Genomic DNA, 17,023 nt, shown 5'->3' with positions numbered 1-17,023 from the left:
TGGAATATTAACCATATACGTTCTGGAAGTTTATGATGAAATGAACGAGACTGCTCATTACTATTTAATATTTTAAAAGGCTCATGAGGACCATGAGACAAATAGAGACGTTATCAGAGTGCAGTGTGTACAAAACAGAGACTTCCAGGCACACAAATGAGGTGAACAGGATGAACCTAAAGGCAGAACTCACACCCGTGTGTGCGCACACACACACGCACTCACTCACCTTTCTCATACAGGCTTCTCCAGCCTCCTGCAGCTCACTATTCGTGGAATTCAGGGCCTTGAAGAGGGCAGCGATGATCTTCTCCCTGGACTGAGGAAGGTAGTTGCAGGCAGCAAGCGCATCTTTAGGGAGACAGATCAATACAATTTCATTATTAACCTGAAAATTATATGAATAATTTCCTTGTCTAAAGGCTCTTACCAATCAACACAAACTATGAATCACTGAACCACCTCCCAAGTGTCCGACCTCAAGAAAGACAAAGGAATACATGGTCTTCTAGCTCACGTACATGTTCAGGGTTATCTAGGAGGGAAGTCAACAGCCTGTCAGAAAGGCCATGATAAATATTACCCGGTCCAGATAGAAGGAAGAAAGGCTGGGGGGGAAAAAGAGGGAGTGCGCACTGACACCACTTCCCCCATCCTCACATGGGGTGAGAGCATGGCTGAGTGTAAGCAGACGCATGCTGAATTGACAGAGGGCTGGCCCTGAACTCTAGTGGTGAAGGGAACACACACACACAGCCCGGCTTCTCTTCCACTATCCATGTCTGACCAGGCAGCCTCCTCCCATCTTGGGGAGTTAAAGGCTGTGAAAATGCTAATATTCATAGAAAAGGGGACACACATTAATCCCACATGTTAGTTGAGAGATAACATCCAAGAGTAATGCCTGTTATTAGCCAACAGGAATGAAAAGCATGCAGAGAAAGCAATCCCGACACAAGCAAAGATTCCAACCGTGGCTGCGGAGCACCCCCCTCACTCCCACCTGCTGTGTCGTCCACACCCCAGCCCCTTGCTCAAACGCAGGTATAATGGTCTGCCTCTTACATCCTCTACCCCTAACTCAAGGAAGGTTCTGGCAATGTTTTATTAGAAACGTAAAACCCAACAGAGCAAGAGAAAAAGTCAACTAAAAAAAAAAAAAAAACTCGTACTGGGTATTTATATATCAAAAAAGAGAAAGAAAGAAAAGAAAGAAAAGAAAGAAAAGAAAGAAAAGAAAGAAAAGAAAGGAAAGAAAGGAAAGAAAAGAAAGAAAAGAAAGAAAAGAAAGAAAGAAAAAGAAGGGGGGGGGGGGACCATGCTTCTAAGTGAGAATTCAAAGGAGTAAAAATTCAACAGTGTGACCTTCCTCACAAAAGCCTAGAGGTGGCAGGAGTCTCAAATGCTATGGAGCCACTGAGAAGCCTATACAGGTTGTAGTAAATCTTACTGTATACTCTGATTTGGGTGCAAATGGCAATATATGAAAGCTATGACAATACTTTTTTCTTCTTTTTAATGTTTTTTTATTTATTTTTGAGACGGAGAAAGACAGAGCATGAGCAGGGGAGGGGCAGAGAGAGAGAGGGAGACACAAATCCGAAGCAGGCTCCAGGCTCTGAGCTGTCAGCGCAGAGACTTACAAGGGCTCAAACTCACGGACTGTGAGATCATGACCTGAGCTGAAGTTGGTCACTTAACTGACCGAGCCACCCAGGTGCCCCGAGAGCTATGACAATTCTTAAACCAGAGTATCAGAGTCATGACAGAACTACAGAATAGAGAGTTAATTATTATAAGGTAAAATGCATCATTTATAAGAGTAAAAAATTATTTAAATCCTAACAATTGCTATAATCTATTGACATCTCATTATGTAGTTTCACAAATACTTGTTTGTTTTTTTTTTTTGAAGAAAGGCAGACTGCCACATGCAGCGCCTCATTTGGATGTGTCTGGAATCTTGGAAGCTTGACTACCCTACGTTCTCCTACAAACACAAGTTTTTTGATTCCACCTTAAAAAAGATAAAAAAAAAAAAAAAAAAAAAAACCCCCAAGGAAAAATAAGATAAAAACAGAGAAGGCGGCAAACCGTAAGAGATTCTTAAATATAGAGAACTGGGGTTCCTGGAGGGGCAGTGGGTGGGGGATGGCTAAATGGGTGATGGGCATGAAGGAGGCACTTGTTGGGATGAGCACTGGGCGTCACATGGAAGTGATGGATCACTGGTTCTACTCCTGCAACCAATACGACACTGTACGTTAACTAACTTGAATTCAAATAAATAAATTTAAAAAAACAGAAAAAGCCACTGTCTCCCCGCATCTTCGTACTCATGACTTAATTTGGATTAACTTACTCAACGCTGCAATTCGCAGAGGTACGAGTGACGGAAGGCTTTTGTAACAAGGCAGCTTTGTTAAAGCGGAGTCCTCGGCCTCACATAAATTTAACAGCTGTAAAAGATACAATAATTTTAGTCTGCTCTTCCTGTCAAGACACAATAACCTTGAAAATGACAGAACACAGCAATCTTACACACACACACCACAATCAACGAACTAAATTCCAATCCTAGAGAATTTAATACCAAATGGGAGTGAGTTTCCTTCTAAAGCAAACTCAGTCAGCCTCAGTAGTGAAATGAGACATTTTCTCACCCACTCTGATACCGTAACCCTTTTTTCTCTACACAGGGGACCACGTGAACTGCAGATATCATGGTGGCAGGTACATCTTCCTCCTTATCCAGAGCTGCTTCCCCATGCCTCGGGCCAGTGCTCGACAATCGTGTGTGCTCTATAATCCAGCATTTCAGTGGTGATACTTGTTTGCCCCCCCCCCCCCCCCCCCCCCCCCCGCCAAGTACAGAAAAGTGCATAAAGAAAGAAGTTGAAAGTCACTGGGAATACCATTAGTCAGAGATTCCTGTAGCTATGTTTTATGTTTCTGGACATTTTATCACAAGCCAGTATATATTTATACGCCTAATACCTAAAATACCACATATGTGATTCTACTACTATTTTCCTTTTCTATTTACATCTTAAAAAAACAGTATTAACTTTACTGTTTTTCCCTTAAAGATTCCTACCTAGTAAAAGATTTAAAACAGCAAAAAAAGGACAGAGAGTAGAAAGCACTTCAAGCCACCACCCTATTCCACTCCATCAGTACCTCTCCTCATATAAAACACACGTGTGCACACACACATACAGACAACTGTGTCTGTATCTACATCTAGACAGAGTGAGTTCCGAACATGACATGTACCGGAACCACCCGGGAAGCTGGGGGAAGCTTGCAGATGGTAAATTTGTAGGTCTGACCCCAAACTTCCAGGGAGAGGACTCCAGAGTCTCTATTTTTCAAAAGATCCTCACATGTTTTGATGCAGCTGGTACACTGATTAGCACTTGGGAAACCAGACACATTTCCTGAGATTTATCTCCCAGCACTACTTAAGGATCTGGTCTTAGGCTCGGTGAGGAATTTTCCACATGGGTTAAAACACATCTACCTGGATCCACCAAAAGGAAACTTCCTCCCATCCTCTGGTGGCTCTCCTAGAACCTTGGACAGGTCATATGAGCATCGACTCTTACACAAGGGACGCAACGAGGTATAAAAGATCAAAGCCAGACCACGTGATCATACAATCGTACGTCCAAGCAAATACATAGGACTTAAAAACTCAAGAGGCAAATTTTTCATACCTGGAAATTCAAACTTAGTGTGGACTGAAAAAACTTGCTTATGACCTTTGCATTACTCTGACAATGCCTCCAAAGTATGATTCAGGTCTTAAAAAAGATCAGTCTAGAGACTGATCCCCAGACCAACATTGTATTCTAAGAATTAATGCTTAGAATTTGACTGTATCTATAGTTCAATTTGTTTCTCACTGTCTAATGTCACCCCGTACTGGGATGTTTACAGAGACAAACACTTGTTAAGATGCCATCTGCCACTGCCCAAGATGAGGACCATCAGTATCTGTATTTCATGGAGTGCCATCAGGGTCAAATAAAGGCATTCCTGTGAAGTCGGTTCTCCACGGTGCATGGCACATTCTTAAGTGATGAACATATTCAATAAACCGGCCCTTGCTCTGAGCCAGTCTTGCTCTGGGCACCAGCTGATGACGGTACATCTTTCTCTAGATGACATCTTTAAGGCCCTGGACAGCAAGGTTCCTCGTAGAGGGCTCACACAGTTCTACGGACTCGGAAAACAGCCACACGTGGTTGAACATCTCTGGTCACCAGGCTTGTCACGTACGTACCTGTGCGGCGTGCTGGGCCAGGTCATGGCTGGTTACCTGTGGTCGCCACCTATGCCTTCTCTGAATGCTGCCTGACCAGTCTTTGCGCACAAAGACAGGCTACCAGACACACGTCATCACCATCCACACCACGCCGCACCACCACCCCCCTACCTCTGTGTAGAACACCTTATGTTCCACCACGTTAAGATCCATTGTGAAGAGCCTGGGCTGTAGTGTGGTACAGAACGTGTTCCCCTCCATCAGGCCAATCTGCGCATTGGCAGGCTGGTGTCTGAGCAAATGCTTCTTGGGTGGGACCATATCCTGGAGGACCTGGGAGAGGAAAGGAGGAAGCACTACTGACCAGTTGTCCCTAAAAAGCAAATACTGCTCCTCACAGTACTCGAAAATAATTACCAATTTGAAAACCACGAGATAAAAAGTTATCACGAACGTCCTTTAGTTAGGGAAGGGAGGGGAGGTTCCGTGCGCGAACACCGGATCATAGATAGTCACGTGTCAAATACATTTACCTCCTGAGTCTCCAGAATCACCGCTCTTAAAACAAGAGTGACCGGACTGTACTACAGAGACCCAGGAAATGGGCCCTCTGTTCTCCTGACACTGACAACTACGAGTATAGCCACTGATACAAGCACGCTGCTTTCTGCCTGAGATCAGAGAGAGCACGTCCAGGAGCACTCTGTGAGGTGGACACACAGTTCCCAGTCATACATCACCTTCAAGTCAGATTTGAAGGAAAACTGCCTCAAAAGTTTTCCTCAAATGATCCCAATTCCGGTGGCAGAAATCTCACCTCTTTATGGGGCTCCATGATCACTGTCACACTTTTCCCAGTGACCTGGGCTAAGACCTGCAGGGAATGCATGGCCTGTTTTCTCACAGTGGAATTTGGAGAGGTGACTTCTCGAACCAAGTCATGTGTCACGTGGTGAAAGGACTTCTCCTGAGCTGCCACGATCTCTTCGGCTCTCTCTTCATCTTTTAAAGGTGTCGCACACCTCATTAGAAGCTGCTCCAGGGTGGTCTTTGCCATGGCAACTGCCCCGTTGGAAACCTGCAGGCCGGGGACTCCTCAGAACGAAAAGGGCTGTGGCTGAGCGCCTGCACCCCCGTTCAGTACTTCAGGAGCCAAGTCGCCTTCCTACAATTTCCATAGGTCACTCAGAAAAGAAAATGCAGATCTGGACACACTCCTTATATTTACGCGACAGACGAGCTGGCAATGCCCGCTGTATTCTATTTGTTCGAGTTACACCTGCACATAGGTTCAGAAAAATGCAGCTTCCACAGAAACTCCTGCGGCACCTGCACCATTTAGCTCTACGGCAAGAGTGAGAAGTATTGTTTCCCTTTACAGAGAGATGTGCCGTGCTATGTACTCTGGCCTGTGACCATTCCTTAGCAAGGCAGACAGATATTTAGACAACCAGGGAGAGCCTATGGTGGTTCTGACCTGTCCTTTTATTCAAGATGCCATAACGAAATCTGAGCTGCTAGGAGAGCCCATTTCCAGAACTGCTTCATACTAACTATTCTCCAGGCAAATCAGTTTCTGGAACAGCTTGGTTAGGTTTGGGACCACCCATTACCTACCTCTCCAGTCAAGTCCATCATGACAAAGAGAAGCGCTTTGAGGAACGTCTGCTGGTTCTGGAGAACCCAAGTGAGAGGCAGCCGCTCCATGAGAAATTTAATGGACACCACACCCCCCAGCTTTGCATACCAGGCCTGCTCATAGCAACACGCACACAAGCGTTCTACGATGTAAGAAAACAGAGGCAGCTGGCACGCCTGGGGAGAAAAACAGAAGCACAAACTATCATGTTACTGCAACTCTTAAACCACCAGTTTCCAGGCTGCCCGCAGGCACAAACACCCCCAAAAGAGCAGATGCTTCTCAGTCTTTCCTTACCCTCTCCTTTGAGCCCAGGATGATACTGGCAACATCAAATATCACAGCTAGTGCCACCTCTCCAATCTTGCAAAGCTCCTTTTCCTCGTATGCCATGCAAATGGCTATTGCATCAATAAGGACCAAGGGATCCATTCCTTTGGACCCATTTTCTTCACTGTGGAACATGGCTGTGCTGGGCTGGCTGCCCACCTGGTAGCAAGGAAGCAGGAAAGGACCTGAAAGAGAGGCAGCAGGCATGGGAGAAAGTCAAGGTTATTTCCATGGACGTTCTTGTCCCTCAAATGGCAAAACTACCTTTTTTTTTTTTTAATTTTTTTTTTAACGTTTTATTTATTTTTGAGACAGAGAGAGACAGAGCATGAACAGGGGAGGGTCAGAGAGAGGGAGACACAGAATCTGAAACAGGCTCCAGGCTCTGAGCTGTCAGCACAGAGCCCGACGCAGGGCTCAAACTCACAAACTGTGAGATCATGACCTGAGCCGAAGTCGGACGCTTAACCGACTGAGCCACCCAAGTGCCCCAAAACTACCTCATTTTTTTTTTTTTTTTTAATTTTTTTTTTTTCAACGTTTATTTATTTTGGGGACAGAGAGAGACAGAGCATGAACGGGGGAGGGGCAGAGAGAGAGGGAGACACAGAATCGGAAACAGGCTCCAGGCTCTGAGCCATCAGCCCAGAGCCTGACGCGGGGCTCGAATTCACGGACCGCGAGATCGTGACCTGGCTGAAGTCGGACGCTTAACCGACTGCGCCACCCAGGCGCCCCAAAAACTACCTCATTTTTAAAACACTTAAGTTTATTTATTTTTAGGGAGAGAGTGAGAGTGAGCGTGCGCCTGTGCAAGCAGGGAAGGGGCAGAGAGAGAGGGAAAGAGAGGATCCCAAGCGGGCTCTGCACTGTCAGCGCAGAGCCCCATGCAGGGTTCGAGCTCATGACAGCGAGATCATGACCTGAGCTAAGATCATGAGTCGGATGCTTAACCGACCGAGCCACCCAGGCGCCCCTGAAACTTTTTTAAGTTTATGTTTTTAGTAGTCTCTGCACCCAACATGGGGCTCAAATGCATGAGACTGAGGATTAAGACTTGCATACTCTACCAACTCCAACAGCCAGGCACCCCTAAACTACCTCGTTTTCAAACTAGAGGTCAGGAGCTCAATTAGAGCCCACGCTCTTTTTTTTTTCCTTTTTGAAAAAACTTTTTAATTAATAATTTATTTATTTTTAAATTTTCATCCAAATTAGTTAGCATATAGTGCAACAATGATTTCAGGAGTAGATTCCTTAGTGCCCCTTACCCATTTAGCCCGTCCCACCCCCCACAAAACCCTTCCAGCAACCCTCTGTTTGTTCTCTATATTTAAGAGTATCTTATGTTTTGTCCCCCTCCCTGTTTTTATGTGATTTTTGTTTACCTTCCCTTATGTTCATCTGTTTTGTATCTTAAAGACCTCCTATGAATGAAACGATACGAGACTTGCTCTTCTCCGACTAATTTGCCAGCACTGGTACTTTAGACCAACTTCTGTTAAGTTGCAATTACTTGTAAACTAAGTGGTCTAATTCACACTAAGGTGATTTTTCTGAATTATTTCCGTTATAAACAGTATTCTTTTCAGATTTTCTCGGTCATAACTCAAAAATGCATTAGTTTAAAATGAAAATCACCATCAGGTTCCTTGTTTTAAAAAATTAGGGAGGGCTGGGTGCCCCGTCAGTTAAGCATCCGACTTCGGCCCAGGTCATGATCTTGTGGTTCATGAGTTCGAGCCCAGCATCGGGCTCGGTGCTGACAGCTCGGAGCCTGGAGCCTGCTTCAGATTCTGAGCCTCCCTCTCTCTCTGCCCCTCCCCAACTCATGCTCTCTCTCAAAAATAAACTAAACATAAAGAAAAAAAGTAAAAATCATTGAAGAGACCAAGGGGCACAGCACAGAAATGACTGTGGGCTATGCTCTGGACTTCCTGACATACAAATAACAATTAAAAAGCAACTTGGGCCTGACACCCAACACACAGAAAATAATCTGCTATTAATTAATGCCTTGGAGGCACCCAGCAAGATAGGCATTATCAAGCAGCTTACAAGTCTGCTGGAAAAGACATTAACGGAGAGACACTGAGGAATGATCTAAAATAAACCTTACAGCATTGACTATCCGGGCCAAGAAAGCCAAGGAGAGATACAAGAGGGAAAGTTCTAGGTGTTCTGCGGTGTTCAAAGGAAGTTGCTTTGCTGCTCTGGAGGGTGAGGGGTCTTGGGAACACCTGCCCAGCGCTGGTCTGGGAGGAGCTGCAGAAGCTGGGAGTAAGTGTTCAGAAACTTACACAGCAACTGACAGTGTCAGGACATTTTAATGCCTTCTGCAAAAGCACCCGTCCGGATGGATTAGGAAGAGAAGCAAAGAGACAAACAAGAGTGGCCCGTCCCCATCCAGAGCCTGAGGGGTGGCAGGGATGACCACTCCAGGAACCGAGAAAAGCACAAAGACTTGGGGGAAGCCAGCTGACAGCAGGAGGACAGAGGGGGAGGCTCGGCCTTGGAAAACAACGCAAGAAAGACCGGCAACAAGGGGGACCACAAACTTTTACACGCGGAGTGCCCAAAAGTATTCCGCCCCCGTTTTCATGAAAAACAAAGGGCCAAAATATTAAACAGACATATTTTACAAATGAAACGTGGTAACAATTTTTAAGTTAATGTTGCACCCATCACTGAAATACCAATTATCCCGCAATAAGTGGGGATTAAAAAAGCAAAGGCCAAAAATCAACCAGCCAAACGGCTTCTCTGAAATACCATGAAGTCCTTGTGGAGCTTCGGAAGCAGCCCAAGGAAGTCACGCGAGCACTTGCACCGCCCCACTCACCGCACTGCTGGGCAACTGCCACCATCGTGTAGTGGCGGATCAAGCTGGCGACAAAGGGCAGGGCGCTGGGCCGGAGATCCTTAATGACGGCAGACATGAACGCCCCAGTCAGGGCCTGCTCAAACGTCTTCCGAGCTGGAGTGTCCTGTGCTTTGTAGCGATGTGATATGATGACATTAGGGATGGTCTTTTCTGTAAAGCTGAAAGACAAGATTGGATCTGTCATCACAACACCAAAGTCCCGACCTGATGATGTCACCAGCACTTCTGTTTTCATTTTCAGCTTGCCAACCTTCCCCTTGTTCAGACAGGCCGAAGTGCGTTCATTTCTCTGCTTTAATTCCAGTAACACCTGGATTCAAACAGGATGAACTTCATCAAGAATATCTATAACCAATGGTTCAAGAGATCCCAAGTGTGTTCTACCTAATATGAGCACAGGCAAGGAATCAGAGCAAAATTACACTGTGGCAGCGGATTTAGTATCTTTACAGTTTTTAAAGAAAGTGGATGTTGGACTTCTGTCTTTTATAACTAAGTCAAATTCTAAGAAATAAACCGATCATTTGGGGTGCCTGGGTGGCTCAGTCGGTTAAGCATCCAACTTTGGCCTATGTCATGATCTTGCCATTTTGAGTTCAAGCCGCGCACTGGGCTCTGTGCTGACAGCTCAGAGCCTGGAGCCTGTTTCAGATTCTGGCTCTCCCTTTCTCTCTGCCCCTCCCCCACTCGCGCGCTCTCTAAAATAAACTTTAAAACAAAAAAAAAAAGAAAGAAAGAAAGAAACCCATCAACAATCAAATAGAAATGAAAACTCTTGAAGGCAGCTATACACCTATTGTATGTTGAAAAATCACACCATGCCAAGGTGCCCGGGTGGCTCAGTCTTAAGCGTCCGACTTCGGCTCAGGTCATGATCTCACGGTTCATGGGTTTGGGCCCTACATTGGGCTCTGTGCTGACAGCTCAGCTTCAGATTCTGTGTCTCCCTCTCTCTCTGCCCCTCCTCTGCTAGCTCTCTGTCTCTCTCTCTCTCTCAAAAATAAAGAAAACATTTAAAAAAATAAAAAGAAAAGAAAGGAAAAATCACCACGGGAACTATATCAGAGCCGGTTATTAGAGGCCTTACTGACAGTGCATGAATGCTCTGAGAAACGTGTAAATACAGAGCCAAAGTCCCCTCCCTGCAATGTAACACAGAAAGATTAACACCCACACATGATCACAAAAGACCACCACCTAAGGTCATAGCAATAACTGATAAGAACAAAGTATAAACATCACATGACAAGCATCTGGGGAATGGAAGGGTCACCATGGATCAGAAAAGCAAAAGATCCACTGAATGTCTATCACGTGCCCAGCGCTAAGGATATAATGGTTCATAACAGGACAGAAAAGGCCAGGACCCTTGCTCCCTGAAGCTGACAGCCTCAGGAGGCAACAGTCAGACTACAAAGGAGGTAAATTCTAATCCTCAAGCACCAATTTCGCCTCTTCATTTTCTCGAAAAGCCCAGAGAAGCATCACTAGGCAGATCACAGGCTGACTTCCCGACTTGACGGAGCAAAGTCCTAGCACCGCGGAGATCTGGGAGGTGCTCTCCACCCTAAATCCTGATGGAAGATGCACTAATCACAGAAAACCACGTCCCCAACATACTTAGGGTGTGCGAGAAGCTGGTAGAGGGCATGTTTATTGTCCTCCAGACTCATCATTGCCACCAGGAAGCACTTGATCACCTCCCACGCCTGCCTCCGGTAGTAAGGCTCCGTGTTGGCGCTCTTCAGGCAGTCTAGAGCGGTTTCGATGGCCTACGGCAAACACAAAAAGCGTAGTTTATGCAGAAATTACCTGACCACAAAATTCTCTCTTTACAAGACAAAAGAGCTTTCTTTATTTTTTCAGAAAACCTACACAGTTATAGGTACATTTTATCCTGTTCAATTAGGTTGACCAGGAAGGCTGGGGAGGCATAATCATAAACAAAAAATCACATGAAGCCTTTAACAGCTAAGAGATTAGCTTCAATGACAATTCTATAGCTATAAACCCTGTAAGCAGAAGAAGTGATGGGCGTTAAAAGATTCATCTAGGCTGTGTGTGAGGAAGCAGTGGATGCTGACAGGGCCAGCAGCCCTGCCCTAAACACTCACACACGGTCACAAAGAGCATGACAACAGGTCCTCACTGTTGTGCCCGAACCGAGGGCACCGCAGCACTGTCCCTCCTCCCACCACCTCTGCCCTGGTCACCAACAGGTAACAAATCATGTGGAGACAATTTCGGAAGCAGTAAGAATCAATGCAACCTTTGAGCCAATTACCTGTCAAAAGAAAAGAGCGTTGTAACGTGCCACAAGTAGGATTATTTGTGAGAATTTGCCAGCACCTGGCTTGGCCATGAGCTCATGCCCTTGGCCCCGGCAGCCCCACCAGCTGTGTGGGGTGCTGCACGCTCTCGGCCTCTGCCTGCTAGGAAGCCGGCCCCTCGTGCACCCGAAGTCTGTAGGGGAGTCCAGGAGGATGTGGGAGCCAATCTTCAAAACTTGGTTTCTTGGTTTGGGGGAAAAACTACTTCTAAAGAGATTTTCTGCTCTGCTTAGTCTATGCAGCATCAAATCAAAGTCAGATACCTTAGTTTTCACGACTAATACCAAGCTTGCCACTGACAGGGCTGAAGCAAACAGTCCTGGGTTAAGACATTACCTACACTGTGGGAACATGCTTCAGACACAGGATGTTCACTTCAGTAACTTGCAGTGTAAAGGCAGCATTTTAGCTGTATTCTCTTAGGAGAAAACTAGTGCTTATTTGGCAAATATTTTTATTAAGGTTTGGGGGAGAAGCTAGGGTTGCGTCTCACCGTGAGGTCTGGAGAGGACACCTATCTACGGGCTGGGGGAGGGTCAGGGACAATGTGAGTGCTTGAGAAGTGGGGGATACAGGATATTGAGAGAGGATGATGGATGAGAACCCCGGAGGGACATTTATCCATGATGGGCATCGTTCCCCATAGATGTTTAATAAAGCCTGATTGAAAAAAAAGAAAAAAAATCACGGAACTCACTATGTGGGTAAGGTTTGAATACAGAGAAGTGAACAGGCAGAGCTCTACACTATGACACAACAGGACAGTCAGCCCTGAGCAAAGGGAGGGCTTTGAGTGGGTCCAGGCCACGAAATGCTGGTTTAAGACCAGATCTGTCTGCAAGGAGTTCAGGAATCCAGCTGGCATCTGGCTTACTAAAACGGCGGAGTCACTTAGATGCACGCGGAGGCCTACTCTAACACCCTTTAAAAAAACAGCCAGTACGGGATGCCTGGGTGGCCCAGTCGGGTGAGCGTCCGACTTTGGCTCGGGTTATGATCTCAGTTTGGTGCGTGAGCTCAAACCCCGCATCAGGCTTGCTGCGGTCAGTGCTGAGCCCGCTTCAGATTCCCTGTCCTCCTCTCTCTCTCTGCCCCTCCCCAACTTGCATGCTCTCTCTCAAAAATAAACAAAACATTAAAAAAAAAAAAAAATACCCAGTATGTAACGACTAGATAAACATCCTGAAAAGACACGGTAACACAAGTTCTAAGGGAGGGTGGAAGAAGGCTGGCTCTACAATAAGGCGGAGAAGTCAACCTCAACAATGTAGATCATGGTAAAGTGGACCAAGATGCATGTGACAAAGGACCAGGAGGGCTCGATGAGGTGAAAGGGGGAACAGTTTTCAAAATGACAATGCAAAAGTAGCAGAGTGGACACTCGGGCATGATGCTGGGTACGCTGTCTGCCCATTTTCTACCCAATGAGACAGGAGTTCCAAATGGCAGATGGAGAGAGACCACAGAGCTGCCCGCAGAGGGCTCAGGAGCCAGGAGAGACAGCAGGTGCTACGTCTGGATAGAGAATGGGAGAAGTGGGTGCTCAGGAATGACAAGTATGGGATAAACTCGGGTTCTAATGACACTTGAAGTAAAGCCTGTTAGGCAGTGAAACGGACTAAGTTCAAAGATGGGTTGGGCTGGGCGGCGGTGTCTCCTGCTCCATCGGGAAACATGAAACTGCTCAAGGGTCCAGAGTTCTCCGGGCAGTACACACCCACCGGCCTCCTGGTGTTAGGAAAGCCCCTTTGCCACCCAAGCTGGTCCCCCAAAACAGTCTGTCCTTTGAGCTACAAACTCCCTCCCAAAGGGCACCTGCCTGGCTCAGTCAGGAGAGCATTTGACTCTTGATCTTGGGGTTGTGAGTTAGAGCCCCACACCGGGTATAGAGCTTACTTACAAACAAAATCTTAAAAAAGAAATTCCCTGGCAAGAAAGGCATGTTTTGTTTACGTATTTGCAAACAGAAATTCACTTTCTTAAAATGAAATGTATAGTATCTTTAAGAAGCTCCTGCAGATTCCCAAATTTACCTTCTCCATCGGGAGCTGAAGAGATGCTTTACAATCAGAAAACTCCACCGTGATACTGGGGCCTTGAACCTCGGTCACAACATAGTGCAGCTTCTGGGACTCCTTCAACATCTTCCTGTTACTGCCACCAAATTTACCAAGTACACGATAGGCCACGTGAGAAATGCTATCAGCAGGATTGCGTAAAGTGCGCCATAAAGCCTAAAAACCAAAGTACTTTGATTAAAATCCTTGCAAGGCAAGGCATCCTCATGGTTCACAAATCAAACTTTTCAAGTTATAGAAAATTATACGGCAAAAATTCTTCCTCCCATCTCTGTCCCCCAAACACAAATTTCCCCTTATTGGGAGAAGCCAATGTTATTAATCTTATGTATTCTTCCAGAAAATTTTTCTTTAAAAGAAAACGCAGATATAAACATAAATGTTCTTCCATGCTCCTGAAACACACACAGTAGCATATGATAAATATGGCTGCGCTCAAGAGCAAGAAAACTAAGCAATATATCGTCTAAACATATATACAAAATGGGACCAGAAGAGGCATGGAGGGAAATGCTCTTTACTGTTAAAGTTCTTGTCCTGGATTTGATGGTGAGTTCTCAGGTTTTTACTTCGATTCTTAGGCTTTATAACTTACAAACAAGATAAATTCCTACGAATAGGATATATAAACGATCTTATACATTTCAAACTTCATGTTAGAAAGGATGGTGAAGGGGGAAAACACAATCATGACAGGCCCCACATTCTGGGAACAGATAACAAGTACACGCACCTTGTATCAGTGTATAAGGACCACACACACTCAACTGTTTCAAAAAACTCTTGTCAATCTTCCTACATTCTTTCACCTAAACTATCTAAGTCCTCAAAATTACTATGTCTGTCTAGGGGCACCTGGGCGGCTCATTTGGTTTAATGTCCGACTCCTGATTTTGACTCAGGACGTGATCTCACAGTTCGTGAGTTTGAGCCCCTTGCTGGGCTCTGCATGCACAGCAAGGAACCAGCTTGGGATTCTCTCGCTCTCTCTCTGTCCCTCTCCGGTTCATGTGCAGGTGCAGGCGTGCTCTCTCTCTCTCAAACTTAAAAAAAAAAAAAAACGTCTATTTAAGTCTATTTTCTTAGATCACCTTCCGTAACAATACCAGATATTAGCATCTAGCAACAGCCAACGTAAAATCTTAGAATTTTCTTTAAAGCAAAATTTCAACTTCTCTTATGTTCCTAAAGGTCCACCAAGGCCTGTCCGTCAGGAACCCCTGCTGAGAGGTGCTAAGCACCCCCTCCCCCCAACCTCTACCGCTCTGCCCGGCCCCACCACTCCTCATGTACCCTCAGGAGAGGGAATTTCTGCTTAACCCCCCAGGAGGGGGTGGCACTGGGAGCGAGTGCTGGTTAAGGAGACCACAGAGAAACAGACTATGACACTTGTCTAGTGTGGGGGGTGGGGATTACTGGGGCTCCAAAAGCAGGAAGGAGCCTCGCCCCTGTCTCCCAGGACTGTCTGCCTCATGAAACAGCAAGAGGCCCATGAGCCCAGCCCCACTTCCTCCTCCCACGTGCTGCTCACCCACACCTGGGTCAGGCCCAGGGTTTGCCTTCCAGAACCAACAGTGCCGTTCTCTCCTGAGGCAGGCTCTCCGTCAATCCTCCAAAGGACGGCTGGGAAAGTGGACTTGGAGGCCCTGACCCAACCGCCAGGCCCATCCTCTCCCACCCAGATGGCACACAGGGTCCCTATCTCAGGACTGGGGAGGAAAGTCTCCCAAACCCAGCTTCAAGTGCACACTGCAGTTTCCAATCCAGACTCCTGTCATTTAGGGTTACTGAGTCTCCATCCTTTGAAGCTGGCATTCGGACCTCTAGTTGGGGCCAAATACTCCAAAGCAGAGAGGCAGTATAGTGACAGGCAGCCTACACTTCTCACAATTACCGACTACATTACAAATCCGTAACGACAGCAAAACGTGAAGGCAAAACCTAATATCTGACATCCAAACTCTAAGGAAGAAAACATGTTTTCAAAACCGTCTCAATTATCTGCTTCATTTCCCTTGACCCGGAAGTGAACACCTGCACTTCCTCAGGAGCGTGATTCTCTTCACTGCAGCATCCCGAGATCTCTCGTGGACAAAGAAAGGCTCTTCCCGGCAGCACATAGTAACCACAGCACCTGCCCTCACAGGTCATCAACTTAAATGAGTCTGTGACCCTCGTGAAAACCCTCTGAAAAAAGGGCAACGCTGCAAAACAAATGTCTATTTAATACATATTTCTACACATCTTTTCATAAGCCAGGAGACTCATGAAGAGGTTAAAAACTACACCACTTCATCTTGCCGAGAGCCCAACACGGGGCGCAGGCAGCTCACCGAGGGGTGGGAAGGTTGTCATTTCCGGAAACACTAGCCTAGAAGCCCCGGGAAAACCGGATCCGTGAGCCCCCGACAGCCGGCGCTGGGCCGGCCCCTGCGAGAACGCACACTTACCTGCATGAGCTCCGCACGGACAGGCTGGATGTGATCGTAGAGGAAATCGGGCTGCAGGTTGTCCACGCACAGCTCCAGGGTCCTCAGGCCTTGGCTGACCAGCGTCTGCGAGCCGTTGAGAGCAGACACCAGGGGATCCATTAACATGGGCAGGTAGGGCAGGAGGGAGCTCAGCCGCACGGGCACCGTGAGACACAGCTCCACGAACAGGTCCTTCATGTGCTGCTTGTGCAGGCCGCTCTGCAGCATGTTCAGGCCTAGAAGCAGGGTTTGCGGGCATCAGAGAAGAACATCACCCCCAGACGGGCCAGAGTTAATCGTACAGAAGAACTGTTCCACCTTCTACTATCAACATCAGCGCAATGACAGGAAGACGTTTTACGTCTCATCTACTACATCAGCTAAACCTGTTCTAGAACCATGACCCTTCTGTCCGTCATGTTCATGGTGACAACAGCAGGCTGCATACAACTGTAACGTAAGCTATGATACAATTATTTAATGGTAATTAATCCTAATGAGATAGCTAATATCACACACGGATCTTTTAAGAATCACGTTGTTGTTTTTAAACAAGCCTGATCCAGAGACACAAGACTCCAATAAGATACATTCACCTCAAGCTTGAGGTTTACAACCTCACATGTTTTTTCAGGTTTCCAAGAGACCACAGTTGAGGTCTCTGCTGTAAAATAAACTTTTTTTTCTTAAATCCACTTTCATTTCCTGCAAATGGAGAAGATCTTCCTTCTCACAAAGACAACATCCCTGCTTTCTGTGAGGGTAAGCTGAGCTCCTTCCTAACTGAAACATGTCAGATCAGGACCTGCCCTGAGTGCTCAGAGACCAGCTAGAAAGAGAAAGGCCTAGAACAGTGGATGCATCCCAGGCAGCGCAAGATGGAGAGAGTGCAGAGAAAAGATCGATCAGGGAAGGCATCACAAAGTAACAGCACTGGATTCAGGGTCCAAAGGAGGAGTGGGAGAAAGGTTAAGTTCCCAGAAGGGGATCCACTCGAACAAAAGTAGGTAGGGAGAAAGGA

At 46.4% G+C, this 17,023-nt stretch overlaps 1 protein-coding gene across 19 annotated transcripts in view; it reads right to left on the bottom strand.

Annotated features, from left to right (window-relative positions):
• The window catches only part of LOC123589380 (transformation/transcription domain associated protein), a 112,032-nt gene that overhangs the window by 65,108 nt on the left and 29,901 nt on the right, over positions 1–17,023 (bottom strand). For 17 of the 19 annotated variants that reach the window (XM_045461399.1, XM_045461397.1, XM_045461409.1 and 14 more), the window contains exons 20-29: positions 15,982–16,238; positions 13,487–13,687; positions 10,744–10,895; positions 9,082–9,281; positions 6,207–6,424; positions 5,888–6,085; positions 5,088–5,348; positions 4,442–4,603; positions 2,363–2,459; positions 230–351 (exon numbers count right to left, since the gene is read on the bottom strand). In XM_045461399.1, the coding sequence (XP_045317355.1) occupies positions 230–351; positions 2,363–2,459; positions 4,442–4,603; positions 5,088–5,348; positions 5,888–6,085; positions 6,207–6,424; positions 9,082–9,281; positions 10,744–10,895; positions 13,487–13,687; positions 15,982–16,238 (1,868 nt within the window). The remainder of the gene's footprint in view (positions 1–229; positions 352–2,362; positions 2,460–4,441; positions 4,604–5,087; positions 5,349–5,887; positions 6,086–6,206; positions 6,425–9,081; positions 9,282–10,743; positions 10,896–13,486; positions 13,688–15,981; positions 16,239–17,023) is intronic. The other 2 variants (XM_045461405.1, XM_045461416.1) reach the window with 1 other exon arrangement.

The sequence above is a fragment of the Leopardus geoffroyi genome, chromosome E3 (assembly GCF_018350155.1).
Source record: "Leopardus geoffroyi isolate Oge1 chromosome E3, O.geoffroyi_Oge1_pat1.0, whole genome shotgun sequence".
Lineage (NCBI taxonomy): Eukaryota > Metazoa > Chordata > Mammalia > Carnivora > Felidae > Leopardus > Leopardus geoffroyi.
This window is presented reverse-complemented; position numbering and strand designations above follow the sequence as displayed.